Genomic DNA, 24,360 nt, shown 5'->3' with positions numbered 1-24,360 from the left:
CCTGGAACAACCCCATCCTGAAGGCTACGCATTCAGACACCTTGTGCCCAGTTTCCCAGCTCTGAGCGGCTTCTGTGAATGTCCCTTGTCCTGACATCCACAGCACTGGTCTCCAGCTCTGCTCTGTCCCCCAGCAACCAGCTCCCGCCTGTCCCCCCTCCGTCCCCACCAGCTTTCATTGCCTTGTGCTCCCTCCCTTCAGCCTGTCCCCTTCTAGGCTCTTCATCTCCTCCCCGCCTGCCTCTTCCCTCCCTGTACCTGGGGTGGCTGAGCAAAGGCGCCCGGCTCCACAGAAGGGGCCCCTCGCAATCTGTCAGCTTCAACCCCCGCCAGGCCTCCTCGGCGAACATTCAGCGCTGGCATGCGTCTCCCCCGGCCTCCAGACAGGCTTTTCCTCCTGACCTCACCCCCTCGGACAGCTGGCACTGCGGCCCCATTTCCCTGATGAAACCGCTGAGGTTCAGGGAGGTCGGGGGAATCCCCGGTCCTTCATCTCTTTAGGGCTGAAATACCTGCCGAGTGGAACTGTGAAGGGCAGCGTGAGGGCCCGGCCCTCCTAGAAAAGCAACACACCCTCAAACGATAAAATAGCTCTTTTTTAATTCACTGTGATTCAGATCATTGCAAACGTCCAACAATAAATAAGACGCAGCCGAGGCTGAGGACGGCGACTCGCTCACTTCACTCAAAACGCATCCAGGTCAACGCTCAGCTGTGAAACGCGAGAGCAAGGCTGGGTGATGGGGGAGGGGGGTGTGGGAGAGAAAAAGCAACTTTTAAAACACCACCAACCAACCAAACGAGATTGCCAAAAAAAGAGGAAAAAAGTGCTCGGGAAACTTTGGCCTTGACGTGACTTAGCGGCGTGACGGGACATGAGGTCTATGCCGTGGGCGGGTGCCTGACCAGCCCCGGGCTAAAGCTGGCGCCCGCCTTCTCCCCAGCAGGGAGGTGTATCCGGGGGTATCGGTTTGGCTGCAGGCGGCTCCTGAGCAGGGCCCCCTGGGGGACCTGAAGGCTGGGGTGTTCTGAGCTCTCTGCCCCTCCCCTGCCGCGGCCTCTCCGGCTTCAGGCTCAGCAGTTTGCTGGGGGACAGGGCCTCCTTGTCAGGACCTGCTCTGACTTAGCCAAGCCCAGCGCAGCAGCTGCTGTTCTGACTGACACGCCTGGACACCCTCAGCTCGCAGGAGGAGAGCGCGCAGGAGCTGTCCACTACTCCACCCAGTGACCACCTTCCTTCAGGCCTGTCCCTGGGACGGATCGGCTGGCCGCCAGACGCTGGCTGAGGTCCCCCCGTCTCCCATCGAGTGTGGCCGTGACCTCCAGCCCGTGATGATGCGGCCTCACAGCGATTTCCGAGCCTTTACCACTTGCGTTTGGGAGGATGTTCGAGCTGGAACAGGCGTGCGGGGTGTTTAAAGGCTTTCTGGATCCTGCATCTTTGAGGCTGTGATGAACGCGATGGAACCTCCCCAGGAAAATGCTCACATGTACAGACTCAGGAGAAGCCATGGCGTGAGATTCCCGGGACTCTTTCTTAGGAGGTGCCTGACACCATCTGTGGCCCCTGAGCTCCCACAGTTCCTCCCTCCCCATGTACAGAGGGAGAAACTGAGGCCAGGAGAGCAGGTCCCCTGGCTTGCGAGCTCGACGTCCCTCACACGCCATCGGGAGCAGCGGGGCCTTCGGGGAAATGCTCTCTCCGGGAAAAACGGTTTTCCTGATGACATGTCAGTAATGGAGCCAACGGTCGCGGTCCTCCTAGGCCTGGACCCCACGTCTCGCCCGCCCCGAGGAGGTGCCCCTGGGTTTGGGAGACGCCCAGCCAGAGGCTGAACCCAAATTCGCAAGGAAGTTGGGCTGGGAGAGAAGGAGGTACAGGACATTCTGCGCACCCACCGACCTGACACCCCAGGACTTGCCCACCAGCGAGCCCCAAACCCTAGGCACCCGAACACCCACAGAGCTTGCCGAAGCCACCCACCCCACAGCGGCCGGGTGGAGCAGGAGAAAGTGAGTTAGAACCTGGACCAGCAAGAGCCAGAAAATGCACACGAGGTCAGCTGAATGCAACAACAACCAATCAATAAATAATCAGGAGGGTGACGAGGAAGAAAGAGTGTGCGAATGAGGTATGACTGCCCCGCTCCGATGGCCACGCTCCCAGGATGCCCCCACCCCACCCCGGGACCCCATGCAGGTGGCCAGCAGGACCGGGCCCGAGCGTGGCCCTTGGGGAAGACGCTGGCTGGTGGAGACCCTCCCGGGGGCTTGGACGGTTACGGGCACGGAGTCTGACAGTCTGTGAACGTGAGAGACGTGCCAGGGCTGGTGCGCCTCTGGGAGGCCCGGGTGCCACCTGAGCTCTGTGCCACCTCGGGGCCGGCTCAGGAACCTGGAAGAGTCCCCAGCTGAGAGCGAGGGGGCGGCGGAGGTCTCCTTTCCCGAGTCGGGGTGCTGGCCTCATGTTGGCCAGGGCATGCATTTCTCCCCGAATACAAAGGCACATAGAAGGGGTCAGACCTGCCCTGGGGCCATCATTTTAACCACCGAGATGGGTCCTCGCGGGAACATCGTTTTGGGGAGAAGACGTCTGTCTGCTGGACTCGGAAACGCCTGCCCGAGCGTGAAGACCTTCGAGGGGAGCCTCTCTTGCCACCAGAACGAGTTCGGGGAACAGGGGGGAGTGGGGGTTGCCAAGTGCGAGGAAGGTGACGCCCGGCCCCTGTGCCGACACGGCCCGCGTGGCTGTCCGGAGCCGCCCCCACTCGGAAACATCCAGCGACAATCAGAGTCTGGCGTCAGCCCCGGGCCCCCCAGCAAAGCAGTCTCTGCCCGTCCTCCCTGGGAAATGTCCTTTCTTTTAAAACAGGGGGGTCTTCAGTATCTGCCCCTCCTCCCCCATCTTCCCGGCCGTACTCGGAGAATGGACGTCCCTCACGTCGCCACCTTTTCCGGCCGGAGAGAGCCATGAGGGTCGCCCCACCCACGCCGGCTCTCAGACTTGCTCTGCAGCCCGGTGACATCGCTGAGTAGATGCTGTCAAATGTTGGGGTGCGAGAGGCTGGCCCTGGGAGCCCCCGGAACGGAAGGAACAGCCCTGGCGAGGAGGCTGCGCTGACGTGGCCGTCCGCGACCCTTCACAGCGTCATCTCCCCTTGAATATCCGGATTTTGTGGATGGACGCCAAGGTGGTGGTCACGTTGGACTCAAAGTCTCCGTCGTGCACCCCGGTCTTGCGGAAAGCCCCCGCCGACGGGTTGTTTTCCCAATAATGGTGCCAGTTCCCTCTGCTGTCCGCCCCGAAGCCGTACAGGTCCACCTGTGGGGGCCAAGCAAAGGTCAGGGCTGGACGGCGGGCGGCAGGTAGAGCCTGCAGGACAGGAAGCTGCAGGCATCCCGGCATCTGCGCACCCCTTCCCCAGGAGCGCAGAAACCCTTCTCTAGGTTCCTGGGACTCCCGGGGGTGCGGTGTTGAGTAAAAGTCAAGTTCATGTGGGAAGGCTTGGGGAGGCGACTGCACATGGGTGGTCCTGAGGGAGCGGGGTCTCACCTCTGGGACAGTACAACCTCTTCTCCAAGGGTGGGGGAGCCAGGGAAGAGGAGCAGGGAGCAGAGTGGGGACCAGGCTGCCCCACCCCCCAGCCCTGCCACCCCCTGGAGGACCCTGCAAATGCTGCATCCCTTCTCTGAGCCTCACTCTCCTCATCTGGAAAATGGGGCCAAGAGCGACATCCACGGTGAGGCAGGGGGTCCTTTCCTCCCTCAGGCTGATGTCCATCTGCCAGGAGCCCTCCCTGGCCAGCGGTGGGCCATTACCTGTGGCCAATGTTTACTGAGCCCTTCTCCTGTGGCCCCTCCTGCTCCTCTGCCCTGGGAGGCAGGGAACAGCCTCGATCAGGGGTGGGGAGCCTTTTTCCTGCCAAGGGCCCTTTGGATGTTTGTAACGTCATTCGTGGGCCATACAGAATCATCAACTTAAAAATTAGCCTCCTCTGTTTGGTCAAACATTTCATTAACTCACCGCTAATGCCTGGGCAGGGCCAGACCAAATGATTTCTTGGGCTTTATACAGCCCATGGGCCAGACGTCCCCACCCCTGGCCTAGGTCACGGACGGAAACCTGGCGCCACCTGGCGGATGTCGAAGGAGCTCCAGGGGGTGGGGCACACTCCCCAGGCTCTCTGGCAGTCAATCCTGGGGGCAGTCGAAGCCCTGGGTGCCTGGCTCCCACTCAGAGATTCTGGCAGGAGTGGGCGGGTGTGGCTGGAGAGCTGGGGTCTAGCTCTGAGGTGGGAGCAGCAGCTTACACAGGCCTCCTATGCCAACGGCTCCTTTGTTTCGCCCCCAAATCGGCGCTTCCACCCATGGGTCCTGGCTCTGCCTGGGGAGCTCACACAGAATGAGCCAGAACGTGCTCCTGGGAAGATTCTTGGAAACCACCTCTCCTCCTTAAAGCACCCCTGAGAGAGGCCTTCCAAGCCCCTGGGGGTTGGGGCAGGATCAAGGTCAGCCAACCACAGATGCTCTCACAGGGGCTGGGGTCAGGATCAAGGTCAGCCAACCACAGATGCTCTCTCAGGGGCTGGAGTCAGGATCAAGAACAGCCCAACCACAGATGCTCGCATGGCTTCTCGGGAACAGTGAACGAGGGACCCTGGTGCCTGTCTTGGCCAGCGGGGATCCCGGGGGAGGGGCGTACCTCGTCACAGATGTGCAGGGAGAAGATGACGGAGAGGATGCCGGTGGACGGGTAGCGCCCGTGGCCCTGCAGCCAGCTGTCGAAGACGTACTTGATGAAGGCCGGGTGGTAGATCAGGATCTGTGGGGGGAGCACAGGGCCCTCAGAGAGACGGCTGGGGAAGGACACACCGCCTCTAGGGGCCACACGCTTGTGGCCACAGGGACAGACATGATGGGAACAAGGCCCCGGCACCCAGGGGGTCTGCATTCTAGCGGGAAAAGACCGACAGGAACCTCACTTGGGAAGTGACAGAAGATGCGGGGGAAGAACTCTGGGACCAGGGAGAGGAATACAGCGAGAGAGGCAGGGAAGGCCTGGGCCGGGGGAGAAGGTTCGCTGAGCAGGTGACTCTCATAATCACACGAGGCCGGGGCTGAGCAAGATGGTGCGGCTGCAGGAGAACTCATGCACGGAGCCACCCATCCCCCTGGTCTGGGCACAAATGGTCCCCAGTCCCTAAAAGGACCTTATGTGCTAGCTTTCCCCCTTCCCCTGCTACAGATGAGGGAACTGAGGCTCAGAGAGGCTTAGCGACGTGCTCAAGGCCACACAGCCAGCGGTGGCCGAGCTGGGGGCGTCCTGGTATCAGGCAAGGCCTTGGTGCCGCGACTCACGGCAGCTTTGAGGACAGTGACGGGACTTGCCAGGTAGCAGAGGGTAGGCGTGTGCAGGAAGCCAAATGCAACACCGCCCCCCCCACCCCGAGAGGTCTGGAGGGGGGCCTATGCTCACCTCGGGTGACCCCTTCAGCTCATAGCCTGGCGTTGAGCCACTGCCTCCCTGGGAGGCCCTCCCTGCCATGGGATTCACAAGTGGCTCCTCCCCCGCAGCAGTATCGCCCCCCACGCTGGTGGGTGCTGCAGGCAGGGGAGGACCCCAGTTCTGCATGACCCCAAACCAGCTGTGGGTCCCTGGGCAAGTTGCCTGACCTCTCTGACCCCGATCTTCCCATTTAAATAAGAGCATGCAGGCCTGGCCGGCATGGCTCAGTGGTTGAGTGTCGACCTATGAACTAGGAGGTCAGGGTTCAGTTCCCGGTCAGGGAACATGCCTGGGCTGTGGGCTTGATCCCCAGTGTGGGATGTGCAGAAGGCAGCTGACCAGTGATTCTCTTTCATCACTTATTTTTCTGGCTCTCTCCCTCTCCCTAACTCTTTGAAATCAATAAAAATATCTATATATATAAAAGGCTAAGCGACTGTCTGACTGGTAGCTATGACGTGCACTGACCACCAGGGGGCAGATGCTCAACGCAGGAGCTGTGGAGCTGCAGTGACTTGGCAGCAGCAGTTCTCGGGTGATGCATCCCAGAACCTGGGAGGAGGGAGCCCGATTCCGGGATGTGTCACCCAAGAACTGCTCTCTCGCAATCCGGGACCCCTTGGGGAATGTTGGAAAGCTGGTTTCGGCCTGATCCCTGCAGGCCAGGCCAAGGGACCTCACCTGCCAGAGGGACCCCACTCACTTTGCAGACACCCTTTGAGCCACAGCGCTGCCTCAGGTGCGGCGGGTCGGGGAGGGACCTCCGGAGGCTGGCTCCAGGGCATCATGTCCGACCCATCTCGCCCAGTCCTGCCCCGCCAGCCACCTTCTATTTCTTTTCAATGTGCACGAATCTGTGCACTGAGGCACTAGTATTTAAATAAGAACATGTGGGCAAAGGATCAGGGTGGTTGCCACTGCCCTGTCTTCATCCTTCTGCCCTCTGCCCAGGTTTTGGCCTACCCTCACACCAGGAAACGATGGAGACATGGGTGAGGTCTAGAGACACAGGTGAGGTCTGGCTTTGAGAAGCTCACACAGTAGTTCTCAAACTGCAGCCCCTTTGGCACCCCTGGAGGCCTTCTACAATCCCAGGTAGATCTGGAGTGGGGGAGGGGGTCGGGGAGGGGTGCATCTGTGAGTCTCCCAGGTGATGCTACTGGCCTGGGGTCCCAGGGTCGGTCCCTCCAGCAGGGACTCCATCGGCCCAGTGCCCAGGGCTCTCTGAGGCCAGATGCTGGCAGAGGAGGGGAGGGTGCCCTCTCCACCACTTACCACCAGGCAGAGCATCACAGGTGAGCCTGAGCCGCCACTCACCTGATCCTTCTTCACTTTGATCTTCGAGGGGACAGGAACGTAGGTGCTGGGGAGAAAGAGCAGAGGGTCAATGTGGGAGGGGCCGGGCTGTCTACTGGCAGCTGGGGAGGGGGGTGACTGGAGAGGGAAGCTGGGCCAGGCTGAGCAGGTATACGCTTTCACAGGGGCCCCCAGCCACAGGCCCCTGCCACAGCCCTGCAGTGGTCCCTTACAGACACCAGAGGGCGATCTTGGCTCATTCAAGGACCTTCTGCTGTGTTGTGGGCCTTCTCCCAGAAAGGTTTAGGGGACTTGCTCCAAGCCCCCCCACCACACACACACACACACACTCAAAGCGCCACAGAGACCCGAGCACCTACCCCACGGCAGGGGTGCCGGCTGCCCCTTGGGGAATGTTGGAAAGCTGGTTTCGGCCTGATCCCTGCAGGCCAGGCCAAGGGACCTCACCTACCAGAGGGACCCCACTCACTTTGCAGACACCCTTTGAGCCACAGCGCTGCCTCAGGTGCGGCGGGTCGGGGAGGGACCTCCGGAGGCTGGCTCCAGGGCATCATGTCCGACCCATCTCGCCCAGTCCTGCCCCGCCAGCCACCTTCTATTTCTTTTCAATGTGCACGAATCTGTGCACTGAGGCACTAGTATTTAAATAAGAACATGTGGGCAAAGGATCAGGGTGGTTGCCACTGCCCTGTCTTCATCCTTCTGCCCTCTGCCCAGGTTTTGGCCTACCCTCACACCAGGAAACGATGGAGACATGGGTGAGGTCTAGAGACACAGGTGAGGTCTGGCTTTGAGAAGCTCACACAGTAGTTCTCAAACTGCAGCCCCTTTGGCACCCCTGGAGGCCTTCTACAATCCCAGGTAGATCTGGAGTGGGGGAGGGGGTCGGGGAGGGGTGCATCTGTGAGTCTCCCAGGCGATGCTACTGGCCTGGGGTCCCAGGGTCGGTCCCTCCAGCAGGGACTCCATCGGCCCAGTGCCCAGGGCTCTCTGAGGCCAGATGCTGGCAGAGGAGGGGAGGGTGCCCTCTCCACCACTTACCACCAGGCAGAGCATCACAGGTGAGCCTGAGCCGCCACTCACCTGATCCTTCTTCACTTTGATCTTCGAGGGGACAGGAACGTAGGTGCTGGGGAGAAAGAGCAGAGGGTCAATGTGGGAGGGGCCGGGCTGTCTACTGGCAGCTGGGGAGGTGGGTGACTGGAGAGGGAAGCTGGGCCAGGCTGAGCAGGTATACGCTTTCACAGGGGCCCCCAGCCACAGGCCCCTGCCACAGCCCTGCAGTGGTCCCTTACAGACACCAGAGGGCGATCTTGGCTCATTCAAGGACCTTCTGCTGTGTTGTGGGCCTTCTCCCAGAAAGGTTTAGGGGACTTGCTCCAAGCCCCCCCACCACACACACACACACACAGCCTGAAGGCGCCATGGAGGCCAGAGCACCTACCCCACGGCAGGGGTGCCGGCTGAAGAGGCCCACACTGCCTCCTTTTCACCAGGAGTGTCTAGGAGCCTCCACGATGAAGGCCCCTGGCTTCACTTTGGATCTGACTCTGGCGCAACTTACACTCGGGAACCCAGGGACCAGGTGGAATTCCCCTGCCCGAGCGCCTCCCTTCCTTCCTCCCTTCCTTCCTCCCTCCCTCCCTCCCTCCCTCCCTCCCTCCTTCTCCTGTTCCAGCATCATCTAAGGCTCCCAACCCTCCCTGCCTTCTCCTGAGGCCACAGCATCCCCCCGCCCCCCACCCATCCTGCAATGTCCACACTGGGCCTCACACAGGCTTGGCCACCTGGACACGGAACCACTTCTCTTCGGGAACAGAAGGGACTTGGGAAGGGGACAGGCATGAGCCTGGCCCTGGCCAGCGTCCCACCCCGAACATGTTGCCTGGCCAGCCTCGCGCCCTCCCTGGCGGAAGGGAGGCATGATCACGACAACTGTGACGCTTCGGTCAGACGCCACGTGCCCCGTGCGTGTGGTGTCGGGAAGATGTGCGCACACGAAGGATGACTCACGCCCCAGCCGACATGCTCGGCACCCCTCCTCCCAGCTGCGCCCCAGCCCACCCAGCGCCATTTATGGTTTGGAGGCAGATGGCTGTCACCACGAGGAGCACTCGGAGGTGAGGGGTCGGAGCTAAAATGCGCTGGGCCCTTTCCAGCAGCCCCTTCCCCAGGAGTTGCCAGGTTTGGGGAAGCACAGCGTGTGGTCCACTTGGGGGTCAAGAGGAGGAAAAGGTGGAAGTCCGGGGTGTGTTAGGGCGATGGGAGGTGAGGGGCCGGGAGAGCCGAGGGTCAGAGGTGGCCTGTGGGCTGTGGGGCGGGTGCATCCCAGGAGGAAGTGCGCGAAAGGACGCACTGCAGGGAACAGCATGAGCCAGGCTGAGGTGCAGGGAACAGCACGGTGGGCGGCCAGGAGGCACCCACATGGTGAAGAGGAACAGCGAGGGGCCAGGCAAGGGGCCCTCCATCCGACGCCCCGGGGGGACCTACTGGGAGATGGTGCCCGTGGTGGTGGCGCTGACCACCCACTCCAGGTCCAGGGTCTTGAAGGGGACCAGCACCATGCTGACGTTCTCGGCCAGCTCCCGGAAGCTCTCGGGGTACACGAAATGGTGGGTGGTCTTGCTCCCCACGTCGGCCTCGAACCCCGTGGTGGGGGCCTTGTTCATCCTGGAGGAGAAGGGAGAGAAGAACACGCATGGCTCACACAGTCCCAGATCCCGGGGGCCCGCTGGGACCTCGGGCCAGCGCTCAACTCCGCGGCCTCCTCCTCTGTGAAGTGGGGACAGCGAGCACACGGTTCGGGGGATCTGCGGGGTTTTCCTCTTTGGGGATCTCAAGAGCGCCGCGTCACCGCGCCACTGACCACCTGCTACTAGTGAGCGCGAGGCCCTGCCCTGGCCCAGGGACGCCCCTGGTGAAACTGCAGTGACGGTCGTGTCCAGCGGTATTTTATGGTCCAAGAAATCTGAGCACAGAGGACGGGGCCCAGGACACACAGCCACCACCGGCAGCCCCGGACTCCGGTCTGTCGGACCCTGAACCTGACTGTCCCCCTAACCATGGACGGCCCCAGTGAGCCAGGTGTACACTGAGGCTCCGGGAGGCCAGGTGAGTGGCCTAAGGACATACAGCCAGAGATCACAGGGATGGAAGATTCTAGAAGGCACCTGGGGATCACCAACCCCTCCCCCACACCCCCTCGCTGCTGTTGTTTCTCGCTCTGGGCTGAGGGCATGGAGGTTACAAGGAACCCAGAGAGACGTGGGGCGTCTTCCTGGAACATCTGTTCACTTGGTGACAGGAAAAGAGGCTTTACATGAAAAGCACACAGGCTACAAAACGGGATGCATTTCAAAGATCAAACGGGACTCTGCAAGTGAATCTTGCCGTCTCGCCAGGGCTCTCGGCGCCAAGCTCCGCCCCCTGCATCCAGAGAGGCACCTGCGCCTGTCTCCATCCTGCAGCCCAGATGGGGACACTGAGGCCCCGAGGTCCTCCGGGCCCGGAGCCCAGCTGCCTTCAGCCCCGGGGGTCTGGGGGTGCACAGGTGCGCCTGGGCGAGGCCCGGCCACTCACCTCAGCACGAAGTCGTGACTGTCGATGTGAGGCCCGTACCAGGACTCCCTCAGGTTGCCCGAGTTGCCCACGACGGCACAGCGCCGGCAGCCCACCGACTTCCTCTCCAGCAGGGGGTCCCCGTTGCCGGGCACCACGTGGAACAGCTCCTTGAAGGTGTCATTCAGGTCATGGGGCTGCTTCTCCCGCTGCAGTGTCTGTGGGCGCAGGACAGAAGACAGGTGGGCCTGGCTGCGCGGCCTCTCTGGCGGGGACGTGGGGGGGGGCCCAGGGCGGAGAGGGGGCCATAGGGGGACCGGGCCTCTGCCCCATGTCCAGTGACAGATGAATAGGTTTGCAAATGTGGAGCACGCAGCCGGCCATTGTGGCTCAGTGGTTGAGTGTCAACCTGTGAACCAGGAGGTCATGGTTCGACTCCTTGCCCGGGTTGTAGGCTGGATCCCCAGTGCAGGGCGTGCAGGAGGCAGCCCATCCATGATTCTCTCTCATCATTGATGTTTCTATCTCTCTCTCCCTCTCCCTTCCTCTCTCTGAAATCAGTAAAAATATACTTTAAAAAACAAAATAAAATGTGGAGTATGCATACAATAGAATATCACTCAGCCATAGAAAAGGGATGTTTGGATACACGCTACAGCATGAGTGGACCCTGAAAAGATGCCAAGACAGAGGACAAATTCCGTGGGTCCCTCCCACGACCTGAGGCTCCAAGGAGTCAAATTCATAGGCAGAGAGTGGAACGGGGGCTGCCAGGGTCTAGGGGGCTGGGGCCGGGGGAGGGGAGTTAGGTACAGAGTGTGGGAGGGGATGCTGGGAAAGTGCTGGGTGCAGAAGGGTGATGGTTACATGACACTGTGATGTATGCAATGCCACTGAGATGTGCACGGGTAGGTGGTCCAGAGGATGAGTATTAGTTCATAACCATCAGAGGGAAACCATCATCCAGGATTAAGCACCCGCTTCTGCTCAGACCTCCTGGGGCAGCTCCAAGCTCCTCCACAGGCAACCACACGAGACCTGGCGACCGTGTGCATCCTGACGCGGCCGGGCAGGGCTGGGCCCACATCCTGCCAGTCCGACAGGCTCCCAGGCCACGGGGCTGCCACTGCCGGCTGGGGCTCACTCCCTGAAAACCCCGGGGGGAGTGGCCGCAGCCAAGCTCCCCAGGAGGAACTCCCTCGGAGATCCCCACCGGGAGGGGCCCCTGTGCGCCCCAGCATTTCGAAGTGTTCGGGACCACAGTGTCCACAGAGAACCCTCTGTTCTCATTTATATATAGCACGTCCTCAACAAGTAGGTTTTGTGTGTGTTTTAATCCTCACCTGAGGATATTTTTCCATTGATTTTTAGAGAGAGTGGATAGAAGGGGGAGAGACAGAGAGAAACATCGATGTGAGAGAGACACATTGATTGGTGGCCTCTGCACCAGGGCCGGGGATTGAGCCTGCAACCCAGCTACGTGCCCTTGCCCGGAATCGAACCCGGGACCCTTCAGTCCACATGCCGATGCTCTATCCACTGAGCCAAACCAGCGAGGGCAGTAGTTTTTGAATGAATGAATGAATGGCCAATATTGCGATTCCTGCAAAGCACCTGGCAGGGCCCCAGGGGTGTGTACTCAGGTGCTGGGACCCCCTCCTCACCCCACAACTCGGCCGGTGCACTCACCAGCCACCATGTGTAGGTGTCTTCGTCCAAGAACGCGTTCTTCGCGGTCAGCAGCGGCTGCATGGACCGGTTGAACCTCTCGTCGAACCAGGCCGAGACCCCCTGCTGGCCGACGCAGCGGGCGCAGGTGCAGGGCGGGCGCGAGAAGGCCACCAGCCTCCGGAAGCGCTCCGAGAGCTCCAGGACCAGCTGCTTGGGGAGCCAGGTGGTGGTCGCCACGGTGTGCGAGTAGCTCAGGAGGAAGGAGGTGAGGAAGACGAAGAGGACGAGGAGGGTGAGCACTTTGAGGGTCCTTCTCCTCAGGGTCACCATGGCTGCTCTCCCCACGAGACTCCCCGGCGATGAGCTGCAGGAAATCACGCCCCACTCAGGAGGGACTTGGAAGCAAAATCCCAGAGATGGAGGCTCATGCACAAGGCGAGGCGTGGATGTCCGGGGGCTCGCAAGGCTCGCTCTGGTCAACTTCACTTCCGCCTGGCGACGGTCACCCTCGGGCACCGGACATCACCCTGGGACACGCGAAGGCTAAGGGGGCCGCTCAGGGGGGCGGGATGACTCTTCTTGCAGCAAATCTGTCTCTTGCAGAAAATAAAGGAGCCGGCCTCATCCGCGATCCTCGAACAGCTGATGATGTCTCTCCATGAAGCGTTAATCAAACGTAAGACCAGCGATCGCCTTTCCCGTCCAAAGGGGTGGAGGGGCGATGAGTCTCTGACGGTGTCCGGTCCCGCCGGGGGGAGGACCGGGAAGGCAGGGTCACGGTGTGGGACCAGGAGGCCTCTTTGTCGCTGTCCTCCGGGGAGGATGTGTGTGCTGATGCCGTCAGAGCTCAGTCTGACCACACGGCCATCAGAGTCGTGGCTGCAGGCAGTGGGCTTGACACAGGCACCGAGAGTTGTCTGTCATCTGCCCAGAGAAGGAGGAATAAAAACAGGATGAAATTCTATTACCTTGTTATGACATCCTGGCTCAATGGACAGAGCGTCGGCCTGAGGACTGAAGGGTCCCAGGTTCAGTTCCGATCAAGGGCACATGCCCGGGCTGCAGGCTCGATCCCCAGTGTGGGGCGTGCAGGAGGCGGCCAGTCAATGATTCTCTCTCATCATTGATGTTTCTATCCCTCTCCCTCTCTCCCTTCCTCTCTGAAATCAATAAAAAATATATTTAAAAAAAATAAAAAGCAGCAGTTAATCTGTCCACTTGAGCTAGATTAACCTTCCAAGACCGGCTCTCTCTGCTTTCACCTGGCCAGCAGGGGGCGCCCACCTCTCTTACCATAGGAGCTGGTCCAGGGATGAGAAAGCGCCCTAATCCCATCCAATCAGAGGGAAACGCCTGACTTTTGCAGGAAGGGAAGACACGGCTTCCTTTTGCTCTGGTCTGTGTGAGGCTGGGACGAGGAAGTCAGGGTCATGCTGGTCATTGTGTGGGCTTCTCGCAGGGGGAATGGCTGGGCAGGACCAGACAGGAGGCATTAAATCCCTGATCCAGCCGCACCTGCAGCCCACCCTACGCTCTGACCTTTCAGGGACATGAGACAATAAATCCCCTTTATTGTGTAAAGCAGATTACTTGCAACTTGAAGCAACACAACTGAGCCTCAGACCACACTTGCTCCTGCCTCTGGGCTCCGGCCCAGGCTGTCCCCCCGCTGTCCAGAACAGCCACCCGACCCTGCTTGGGTCTCACTCATTCTTCAGGCCTGAGCTGGCGCTGACGCCCAAGGGGAGGCCTGTCCAGTCCTGGCATCCGCAGAGTCCTGGCTCCATTCGGCCTGCTCTGTTTCCGCATCTGCCTCCTTCCTCCCGGCGGGGGGCTCCAGGAGGACAGGAACTCGGCCTCACTCTCGGTGGCCCTATCCCCTGGCACACCGTGGCATCGAGGAATGCAGACGCGAATGAGGGAAAGGCAAGGGCTGGCAATTCAGAGATCTGAGCGAGAAAGCACGGACTACGCCCGAGGATTCCGCCTGTGTGCTGTGTGACTGTGAAGAAGCTACCTAACCTCTCTGGGCCATTCCTTTACCTGGAAAAGGGGCTGATAAGAGAGATTCTGCTCACTCTCGGAGCTGTCAATCAAGCAGCCACTCACAGCGCACGTGCTGGGCCCCGTGCTGGGCTGGGCGCTGGGTTAGGAGGTTGAGATCCAGCATAAATGATTCTAAGGTGGGAGCTCCCTGAGCATCTGGAAGGCCCAGGCCTTTGGGAGAAAGGAGGCTGGTGGGCCTGGTCGGTGGGGGAGGGGGAGCAGGTGTGTATTTGGGGAGAGGGAAGCCATTCCCGAGACCAGGCTTTCTCTGAGGGACGGAGCCACTGCAGGGCTGAGCTGAGCAGTGAGTGACAGGGTCTCCCTGCATAGGCCGTGGTAATGAGCAGGACCCTGTGTCCCAACACCGAGGGCTGAGACAAGTTCACTTAAACAGATGCCTGTGAGCGTGCTGGCACTGAGGGAATGAGACGGGATGATGGGCGGGTTCCCGCCACCTCGTGGCTGCCGTGTGATACAGATGCTCGCAGCGGACACTGGGGCGGAAGGAGACGGAGGGTGAGGCTGAGCTGCAGAATCAGGGCGGGGGGGGGGGGCTTGGAGGAGCATGGCGACACCCTCCTCCCTCCATCCGGCACGACCCAGTGGCACCATCTCCCAGGCCGGGGTGCCCGCTGGGCTCCCACCCACCAACAGAGGCGCCTGGGCTGGTAACAATTAGCGCTTTCGAAAGCCCTGGAAAGAACTACAGTGGAAAAGCAAGAACGCCCCTGCACCCCGCCCCGGGCCCCAGGGAAGAAAGGAGGCGTGCGTGACTTCCCTGTTCTCTATTAAGCGGGGCAGCCCGCCACACACGGGGAGCGCCAGCCCTGGCTCCCTGGCATGGAACTTGGGCCAAGACTCCACGGGCCAAGTTCTCTGCTGCCAAGTGAGCCACGCCTCCCCAAACAAAGAGGGGTGGGGGGGCTCCCTGTCCGTCTGCAGCAGCGATCAGTGGTGACAGAGAGAGGGCGGCAATGAGCTGCCACTAGGAGAACTGTTTCAGCGCAGCAGGCATGGCTCCGTGGCTGAGTGTCCACCCCTCAGCCAGAAGGTCACTGTTCGATTCCCGGTCAGGGCACATGCCCAGGTTGCGGGCTCCATCCCCAGTGGGAGGTGTGCAGGAGGCAGCGGATCAATGATCCTCTCTCATCATTGGTGTTTCTATCTCTCTCTCCCTCTCCCTTCGTCTTTCTGAAATCAATAAACACATACACACACATATGTAAATATACATATATATGTATATATTTTAAAAAAGAATTGTTTCAAATACAGTGGGGCCTTGACTTACCAGTCTAATTCGTTCCGAGACCAAGCTCGTTAAGGAGCTCATTAACTCAAATTACTCTATCAACTCAATGCAAAAAATCGGCCGAGAGACAGCTGGTATCTCAAAAAACTCGTTAGTCGGGACACTCGTAAGTCAAGGCCCCACTGTACTTGGAAAACCTACAGTCGCCCTCCCAGCTCCGCGTGAAGCCCCCTGCACCACGGGTGCCGGTGAAATGACTGAGCGAACACTGCCGACCGGCAGTAACGCGAGCACTTGTAATACAGGGCCGTCACCACTGCCCCCCCTGTCATCCTCACATCAGCTGGGCCAAACGGGTACTCATGCCCCTTCCCCTGAAATGGCAAACTGAGATCCAAGCGGCTTGTGCAAGATCACACAGGGAGGTGGGGGCTGAGCCCATACTCTGACCCGCCCCTCTGCCTCCTCCTGGGTCTTCCCCCTGTCATCCTCACATCAGCTGGGCCAAACGGGTATTCATGCCCCTTCCCCTGAAATGGCAAACTGAGATCCAGAGACGGCAAGTGGCCTGTGCAAGATCACACAGGGAGGTGGGGGCTGAGCCCACACTCTGACCCGCCCCTCTGCCTCCTCCTGGGTCTCGACGTCACCATGGCGAACCCTTCTATTCCACCAATCCCTGCTCTCTCTGTTATCTGCTCTCTTGACGTTTCTTTTTGGGTTTGAAATCTGTTGTCTTTCCAACTTCTTGAGGTAGGTACTGCCGCGTGCATCCTCTCTTCTGCTGTGTCCGGTGCGTCTGAATCATATATTACATCCATGTCAGTTCTTGTATCTTTCAGGCCTAGCATTTCCACCTGAGTACTCTTTGTTTAAGTGGTAGTTTTCCGGTGAAATTCCCCATCTTGTCATCTATCTTCCTGCAATTAACTACCACAGGTTATTTTAAAGTCTGCGTCTATGCCTGTGACATTGGGGTAACTTGTGGGTCTGTTTCTACCGTCTGTTTTCTCTCTTTGGCCATGTGGTCTGGCCTTGGCGTGGTACATGCGGGCACGGTGTAGGGCAAACATGCAGAGGCTCTGGCTGCGGCGGTCCTTATTCCGGAGGAAGCCTTTTCCGCCTGGCGGGCAGGGAGAGCAGGGGCACGTGACCTTGGTCCCCGTGATGGTCAGGATGATTGGGCCTGCACCTTAGTCCCTGGGGATGACGGGGTATTTCGGGTTTGTGCTCACTGAGAAGGCCCAGCCCTTCTCAGCGCCCTTCTCAGCGCCCTTCTCAGCGCATGGCTGGGATGCCTACCAAGGAGCCTCTTCCTTGCCCGCTGTGATCTCTCTCTCTTATCTCCCCTGCCACCCTGGGAGATGGCCAAAAGCTCCGTCTAGGCTTTGAGCCTCGAGGCAGCTGCGTTTGGCTTGGTTCTTAGGCTCCGGATCCAAGCACCTTACGTCCTGGCAGACGCCTTCAGAGAAAAGCGAGGTGCAGCACAATGAGTCTCCCCTGTCCTCCCGCGGGGCTGGGTTCTCCGATCTCGGGTTTCGGCTGACCTGGACGTCCTGCACTCGGCTTCTTATCTGCTGTGTTTGCCTCCCCCGCCTCGTGAGGCCGCCCGAGACATGGCACCGGCCTCGCTGCGCTGTGCCAAGGACCCGCGTCTGACCCGAGTCCGTGCGGGGGAAGCATTGAGGTGCCTGGCACGTCGCGAGTGCCCTGAATGTCGGGTTTCCTTACGAACTCCTTCCAGTGGTTTCCCTCTTCCCTCGAGCACGGGGTGCCCATGAACACCCCCGCCCACCCTTTCTGCCCCACTTGATTGACAGATGTGGAGGCTGAGCTCAGAAAGAGGAAGAGACTTCCAAGGACACACGGCCAGAGGGCTGCCAGAGCTGAGAGGAGAGCGGGCCCCAAACTCCAAGAGATGTGAAGCCGCCCTGGCGTGGCGCTTCCCCAGGGAAGGAGCCAGGCAGGCACGTGGGCTGAGAGGGAACGAGAGGCAGGCAGAGCTGGAGGGGGGCCCGCTGCAGCCAGGGGTGGGTGCCCTTAGGGATGTCCCATCCCTCATCTGGACAATGGAGGTTAAAAGCGTCCCTGCCTCTGAGGCGGCCACGCAGAGCAGGGTTAATCCATCCATCTGCTACGGGAAGGACAGACGCCTCATGGAGGCTCTCTCTCTGCCAGCCATTGTTCTGGTCACACTGCTGGGGCCCAGGACAATCGCCGGCTGGTGCTGGGTTTTATCTCTATCTTTCAGAGGCGGCCACAGAGGCCCAGCAGCCAGAGACCTGCCAAGGAGCCGGAACTCCAGCCCAGGCGGGGCCCAGCGAGGGTGTCCCGTGGGGCTTGTCCCTGCCCTGAGCCTGGCCTCTGAGGGTTGGGAGAGGGACGGGGACCATCCTCACGCGAAGACGGGGGCATGAGCCCTGCACGGGGTTTGCGTGCGGCCCAGCTGAGGGCCTGGCATGGCCCAGGGTGAGCCCTCCTCTCCTCATCCGGTGCCCTCTCCAGCTGAGCCCCACCCGCTGAGTCACCCCGAGCCCCGCTGAGTCACCCCGGAGCTGGTCTCTGTGCTCCTGCAGCTCAGACCCGAATGGACGGGCCCTGCCTCCCTCCTCCCGGCTCGGGAAGGACCAGCTACAGCTGCAGCCACACAGGACCCTCCGGAAAAGAGCGTCGGAGAGAAGCCCACCCGGGTGAGAGAGCCCGAGAGGGGGCGTGGCAGTTCGCACCTGTCATCCCTGCTGGCCAGGGACCAGCTCCAGAGGGAACGCCAAGGGCCCTGGAGATACAACAGTGGCAAGCAGGTGACAACTGCAGGGAGAGAGAAGGCTCAGTGGAGGTGGCCGTGGAGACGGGGGCTTTGACAGTGATGGGAGAGGGAATGGGGTGAACCGGGCAGCTCCCCAAAGTCCAGGTGGCGGCACTGGGGATGGGGGCGCCTGGCACAGTTACGAAAAGGAAGGTGCCCTTCAGAGCGGCCGCGGTGGGTGAGGGCAGGTCAGGGAAGCCTGTAGGAATGGGCACGCTGGGGTGAAGGCAATGGGGAGCCACTGACAGTCCGTGAACAGCAGATGGTGATGGCACCGAAGCTGGACTGGAGGGGGTGCACAGACACCCCTGGAGTCGGGCCCGCCTCCTTTGGGGCCTCAGTGTCCCCACTCCTTCCTGCGCAGACTTGACTGTCTGCCACGCCCCCACACCTGCTGGCGGCTTGGGAAGAGCCTGTCTTGGGCTTGCAAACCCTTCTCTCCTCACCTGGCCCCTCTCGCTGGCTCCTGTGCGAGGAGCTGGAGGGAAAATAAAGGTTCTGACAGCACAATGAGGCTCAGGTCAGGCGGTTTGGAGGAGCGCCCCGAGGAAACACGATTAACACACGATTAACGGGGATCAGGGTCCTGTGACAGGAGCTGGAGACGTCCTCAGGTTCTGAGTCGCACAAAAGGAATTTAAATCCACCAATCTCCTCGTGTGTGTGGCCTGGGGGCGCTGCATGCAGACATCCAGGCAGCACTTGAAGCGTGAAATGTGGTCAGGAATTTAGGGAGGCCCGTGCTGGCGCGCCCAGGCTGACAGCTGCCCCAGGGGAAAAAAGGGGGACGGCCACGATGTGGGGGTGCAGAAACCATGACAAAAATAGACCATTCAGAACCCCACCCCAGCCGCCTCCCACCTCGTGTCATTAGCAGGTACAGGGGCTCATCACCTAGTGCTTACAGGACAGAGGGTCGGGCAGGCGCAAGGACCTGCTCGGGGTCACCATGGGGTCAGCAGTGGATGAAGGCAGCTGACGCAGGTCCAGGTGTACACTGGGAAGAGGATGGGGGAGGGGGCTACAGTTCCAGCGCTGAGGAGCTGTGTGATCTTGGACAAGCAACCTGACCACGCCACACCACGCACGGCCCTTGTGTACAAACAGACAGACAAGTACACGTGCAGAGGAGCACCAGCGAACGCAGGCCACAGTGAGAGCTCTGGCCTGGGTGAGGGCCGGTGGACTGCCGGCTCCCCCTCTGTACTAACCCATGAGAGTGGCCGTCCCCGTGTGTACTCAGCCCCGAGGGAAGCTCTCGGAGCATGTCTAAGGGCGTTAGTCCCGTGAACTCACGGAATTGACTAATATGCCCATTTTACAGATGGGAACATGGAGGCCCAGGGCCATACACTTTGTAAGGAGTGAAGCCCGAGGAGCCCCAGCTCTTCAGGGGAAGTGTCCACCTCTGAGTCTCAGCCTGAGCTGGTCCCACAGCAGGAGCCCTGGCCGGAGCCCACCACCTCCCCCTTCCCATGCCCTCTCCACACTGTTCTCTGCTCTGCCCTCGCTGCTCAAATCTCCAGTGGGTTTTCTCCACGCCTGGATTGAAATCCAAGGTCCTGGCCACGGTCTGCAGGAGCCTGCAAGAGCTGGTCCTGCCTCCTGTCTGACTCCATTTTCTACGCCTTTGCTTTCTCTGCTCCAGCGACACCGGCCTCACGCATGACAACCACGGGACCTGGGCACAGGCTTCCAGCTTCACCCAGAATGCTTTGCACACAGATAGTGCGATGTTCTTTACTTAACTCGGGATGCCAGGTCGCCGGGCCACACCTCGGAAGAGAGACTTCCCCTGAAGCTTTTGTACCCGATTCACAATGAGCAACCCCTCCCTGCACTTCCCCTGCTTCTTTTTCCCACATATATTCGCGCGCAGCCGAAAAGATTCTCCGTTGCAACGCGGCTCCCTGAGCTCAGAGACGGTCTCCTGTTCTCTGCTGGGCTGCTGGCAGAGTGACTTTCCCACATATATTCGCGCGCAGCCGAAAAGATTCTCGGTGCAACGCGGCTCCCTGAGCTCAGAGATGGTCTCCTGTTCTCCGCTGGGCTGCTGGCAGAGTGAACTTCCATATTCTCTAATAATCACCGGAAAGGGAGGTATCGTCCCACTTTACAGATGAGCAAACGGAGGCTAAGAGAAGTCCAGATGCCGTAATCTGCCTCACCTCACAGTGAGTAGGGGTTCGGCCTGGGATTCAAACCCAGACCCCTTCGGTGCCGGCCGACCGAGTGCCGGAGCTGCTCCCCCGAGGGTCTCCCAGCCCTTCGCACTCTCGGGTGAGCTAAGAATCCAAGGCCCCGAATGGTCTTCACCAGGATCACTGTTTAGGGCTGTGTTTACAGCAAGAAGTCATGAAACATGAGGGAAAGGCTTGCTTTCGGTTCGCTGCACACGATGGATTCCCCCAGCTCAGTGTCCCTGGTCTATGTTGCAACCCATCACATGTGCCGGCATCTGTCTGGGCGCCGTGGCTGGGCCCCGAGGACTCCGGGGCAAGGAGGAAGCCGACACAAACCTGAAGCTCATGCTGCCGGCTGTGCCGTGAGGGATCAAATCCCTGGTCTGTGACCCAGGAGTCTCATGCCTTCTGCCAACGCCGTGAAACACTAACAGGCGAACTTAAGTGAGAAAAAAGTGAATCCCGGATGGAACACCTTTTCTGTCCTGTTTCCCACATGTTGACGGATGTTACTATCAAGACAAGGTCCTTGCCGATCGAGTGACCTTTCTGTCCCAGCTGGTGAACCTCACGTCCCACGTGCCACCTTCCCCAGGAACTTCCCTGTTCTCCCCCCGCCCCCCACTTCCCCAGAATTCACAGGAGACTCCGATGTGTTCCGCGAACTGGGCCAGAAGGAAATCTGATTTGATTTTAACAGGGACATTAGCTTTGGTTAGTAAACATAGAACATATTAAACCAGTGAATCTGGGGCAGGCACTGGGGAAAACAGAAAACAGAGAGAGGTGAAAGTGTCTTGACATTTGCATTTTTATGGCTGGAGAGTGAGCGCAGCAAGAACTCTCTGGATTTCGGCCAAGGGGAGAATGCGGCCGGGGTGAGCCCGACCGTGGAGGGTACAGACTGTGTCTTATTCAGTTCGGCATCCCTGGCACTGCGCCCTCGGCCTGGCCCCGCCCGGGGGCTGCTTCCTGGGCACACAGACAGGCCCAGTGGTGCTGACAGAAGAGGGGCTCGCTGGTCGACCACCGGGCGGCCGCCTGTTCCTCGGGGAGGAGGCGGGCAGGCGGGCTGAGTCCAGGGGGAAGGAGCTCTGTGAGTGTTCCCCATGGCAAACTTCCAGGCGCTCGCCGGCCGGGAACCAGGCAGACCTGCTCTCCGGTTATTATTTTTCCAGCCGAATGGGGTTCAGTTAATGGAAGACTTAATGACGCCTTCTGGGCCCAGACAGGTTCCTGGCCCGGCAGCCACAGGTCCCAGATCAGGGAGAGGTGAGAGCGGCAGGGCGGCTGGGAGGCAAAGGGCCGGGCGTTTCAGCATCACGGAGGGACCTAGGGGCGCTGCCTTTGCCCCTTGGGGAACCCGAGGCTCAGGGAGGAGAGGTGACCCGCCCAAGGTGGCAAACGAGTCTCCGGTGGCACCAAGACTAGAACCTGGGGATCTTAACTCCCAAAGCACATCCCTCCACCCCCCAGCACGCCCAGCCTGGGGGCCAGACAGGCACCGAACCGACACAGACGGCGGGAGCAGTAGGTTTACAGCTGTGAGTGTGCAAAACTGAGTTACTCTCGTATTATTACTATTATTATTATTATTCCATTGTCTCCCACACGAACAACTGTGAGCCTACACTGCCCACTCCGTCCCTGTGGGCAGAGGCAGCGACAAGTGCTCCCAACACAGGAGCGGAGGTTCACGCTGGGTTGTGCACAGTGGAAGGTGGGGGCCTCGGTCCGTGCCGGGCCTCAGGGTCCTCATGTGGAAAATCGGACGATTTCACTAACAATCTTCACACCAGCCCCGCCCAGGGCCGCCCGGCCCCCTCTGCCCTCTGGAGCCTGTGCTGGGAGGGGGCCCCTCCCGGCTGAGCCCCGTTGCCCCCCGCGGAGGCTGAGCAGCTTGGCCATCCGCAGGGAGGGCAGCGCGGAGTTCAGCCTGTTACACACTTCCCTTGGCTTCTGCAAAAACAACAAACTAAAAATACTGCAAACCACACCGTGCCTCTGCGCAGCCACCCAGAAGGCGGTGAGCACGTGTGCGCCCTGCCACTGGCTCCCCCGTGGCTGGGCAGGATGTGGGGCACCCAGTGCAGGAGGGGGCACCGGGCCCTCCCAGTCTGGTTCCCAGACAGCCCGGAGCCCGGAGAGACCTCCCTGGGATGGTAAAATGGCCTGTCAGCTCGTTCTTGAACCCGGGTGTGCGGGAGGCTCGGGGTGGGTCCTGAACAGGACACCCAGGGCGGACGGGGTTGTTTTTCTCAAATGTCACCCACCCCTTCCCACCTCTCTGCTGCAAGGGCTCTGCCTCGTCAGCTACACGATCTGCATGGGCATCATCAAAGGCTCACTGCCTCCCGGCTGGAAGGGGCTGTGCAGCCGCAACTGTACCTGCTCCGCAGCCCACTGTACAGATGGGCAAACCGAGGCCCGGGGAGGGGCAGGGGCTGGCGCGGTTCACACGTTTCTGGGGAGCAGCTGCCGTTAACAGTGGGTTTCACATGCTCTGGAAAGTGGGTCTCACGCTCAGGGAGAAGCCAGAGCTGAGCCGAGCTTTCTGGGTGAGACGGGGGTGAAACCCCAAGCCCCGCTGTGGGGCTCCCTCCTCACCCCCAGGGTGGTTTGGAAACCAGAGCCCTTCACACACCACACCCACAGCCCCTGCCGGTGGCCCCAGAACGCCACACCCACTCCCAGCCTCCGTCCCACGAGGTGCCCCTGAAGACTTCAGAGACCAACAGGCCGTTAATCTGCAGCCCTTCACCTAGGGGCCGGTTCCTCCTCTAAGATTTCTCAGAAACAGCTTCTAAGAAACTTTCCAGGAGAAGAGTGGGTTTGAGATGGGGACTCGGACACTCCTGGTGACGGGCGAGGGGGCGTGAGCGGCAGGGACAGAATACCTTCAGAGACACGTGGGCGCCTAACCGGAGGTGGGGGGCCCCACGCTGCACCCCGCCTCCACCGCCTGCCCTGCTCCCCTTCCTACCATGAAGTCAGGGGCCCCACTTTCTCAACCACGAAGAATCACCCTCCTCGAAACAGCCTGTGGCTGCAGCCTGCACACTGTCATGGGGGCAGAGAGCCTTTCCCCCGCAGTCCGGTCCGAGGTGGTGACTTTGAACGCAGCCAAGGGGGCCCCTGGGTTAGCCGGGACTTTCTAGTGATCCGGTGAGCACCCCATTCCCTGAACACTGCCTGACCCTGTGGCTTAGACAGGATTTCCTAGTCTGGGAGCCACTGCGACCGGTGCTGGGGAAGAGACACCCCACAAATGCCATGTCAAGGGGCCCCACACGTGGGGGAAAGGGGAATGGTCATTTCAACACAGTTTCCAGCAGACAAAGCAAGGCAATTAGTTCTGGAGCCAAAGAGAGCTGGGTTCAAATCCCAGCTCTGCCACTTACCAGCTGTGTGACCTCGGGGGAGCTCCTTAACCTCTCTGAGCCTCAGTTTCTTCATCTGAAAAACAGAAGGAAAAAAAAGCTCAGCTGCACCGCAGGGAGAGGGCGTGCAGGTCTCGCCCGAGAGCCCGCAGCACGCTCAGCCCAGACTCCCAGGGCAACGTCAGGGCTCGCTGAGGCGACAGCCCCATCCTCCGCCGGAGAGGAGACAGCGGTGGGAGTCAGGGACCCGAGCATCGGGTTCGAGCCGCACACCTTCAATGAAAGCTCTGCAGCGCGAGCTCTCGCAGACCACTTCCTGCCCTAGGTAGGTCGGCGGGGTGTGCTCTAGTGCGGAGACCCTCCCGCCCTGGCATGGGCTCACCCCGAGGCAGCTCAGCTTCCCGCCGGACAGAGGAGGAAGCGAGGTTCAGGTCCCAGGGGACCATGTGTCAGGGCGGAGCCGTCCCCCCCGCCCCCCCCGCCCCCCAGCAGAGGCCTGTGCAGGGGCGGGAGGTGCTCAAAGAACTTGTTTGAGATCAGAGAGAGAGGCCCTTCCACCAGCCTCTTGGGGCTTTAGCAGGAGCAACCGGAAGCCACCGGTCCTTCAGCAAAGGCTCATGGGGGCCCAGAAGCTGACGGGC

General features: G+C 60.5%; 1 protein-coding gene across 2 annotated transcripts; it reads right to left on the bottom strand.

Annotated features, from left to right (window-relative positions):
* Positions 1–578: 578 nt before the first annotated feature.
* On the bottom strand, positions 579–23,794 carry ST3GAL1 (ST3 beta-galactoside alpha-2,3-sialyltransferase 1). 2 transcript variants are annotated; one of them, XM_005872766.2, is made up of 7 exons: positions 23,741–23,794; positions 12,071–12,976; positions 10,403–10,599; positions 9,314–9,493; positions 7,907–7,952; positions 4,703–4,822; positions 579–3,322 (listed from the first exon to the last, which is right to left on the bottom strand). In XM_005872766.2, the coding sequence occupies exons 2-7, from the start codon at positions 12,380–12,382 to the stop codon at positions 3,149–3,151; spliced, it is 1,029 nt and encodes a 342-aa protein (XP_005872828.1). In that variant the 5' UTR covers positions 12,383–12,976; positions 23,741–23,794; the 3' UTR covers positions 579–3,148. The 2 variants fall into 2 exon arrangements, with proteins under 2 accessions (XP_005872828.1, XP_005872829.1); XM_005872767.2 differs by lacking the exon at positions 23,741–23,794 and adding an exon at positions 18,077–18,534.
* Between the last annotated feature and the right edge of the window lie 566 nt (positions 23,795–24,360).

This window comes from Myotis brandtii, unplaced genomic scaffold (genome assembly GCF_000412655.1).
Source record: "Myotis brandtii unplaced genomic scaffold, ASM41265v1 scaffold390, whole genome shotgun sequence".
NCBI classification, from domain to species: domain Eukaryota; kingdom Metazoa; phylum Chordata; class Mammalia; order Chiroptera; family Vespertilionidae; genus Myotis; species Myotis brandtii.
This window is presented reverse-complemented; position numbering and strand designations above follow the sequence as displayed.

Excerpts from the sequence above, each read along its gene's own strand:
- ST3GAL1 (XM_005872766.2), bottom strand. The coding sequence starts at position 12,382 with ATGGTGACCCTGAGGAGAAGGACCCTCAAAGTGCTCACCCTCCTCGTC. Across the intron at positions 10,600-12,070 it reads ACACCTACACATGGTGGCTG|ACACTGCAGCGGGAGAAGCA; the intron begins GTGAGTGCACCG and ends CTGCGCCCACAG. Across the intron at positions 3,323-4,702 it reads CCCTGCACATCTGTGACGAG|GTGGACCTGTACGGCTTCGG; the intron begins GTACGCCCCTCC and ends TGGCCCCCACAG.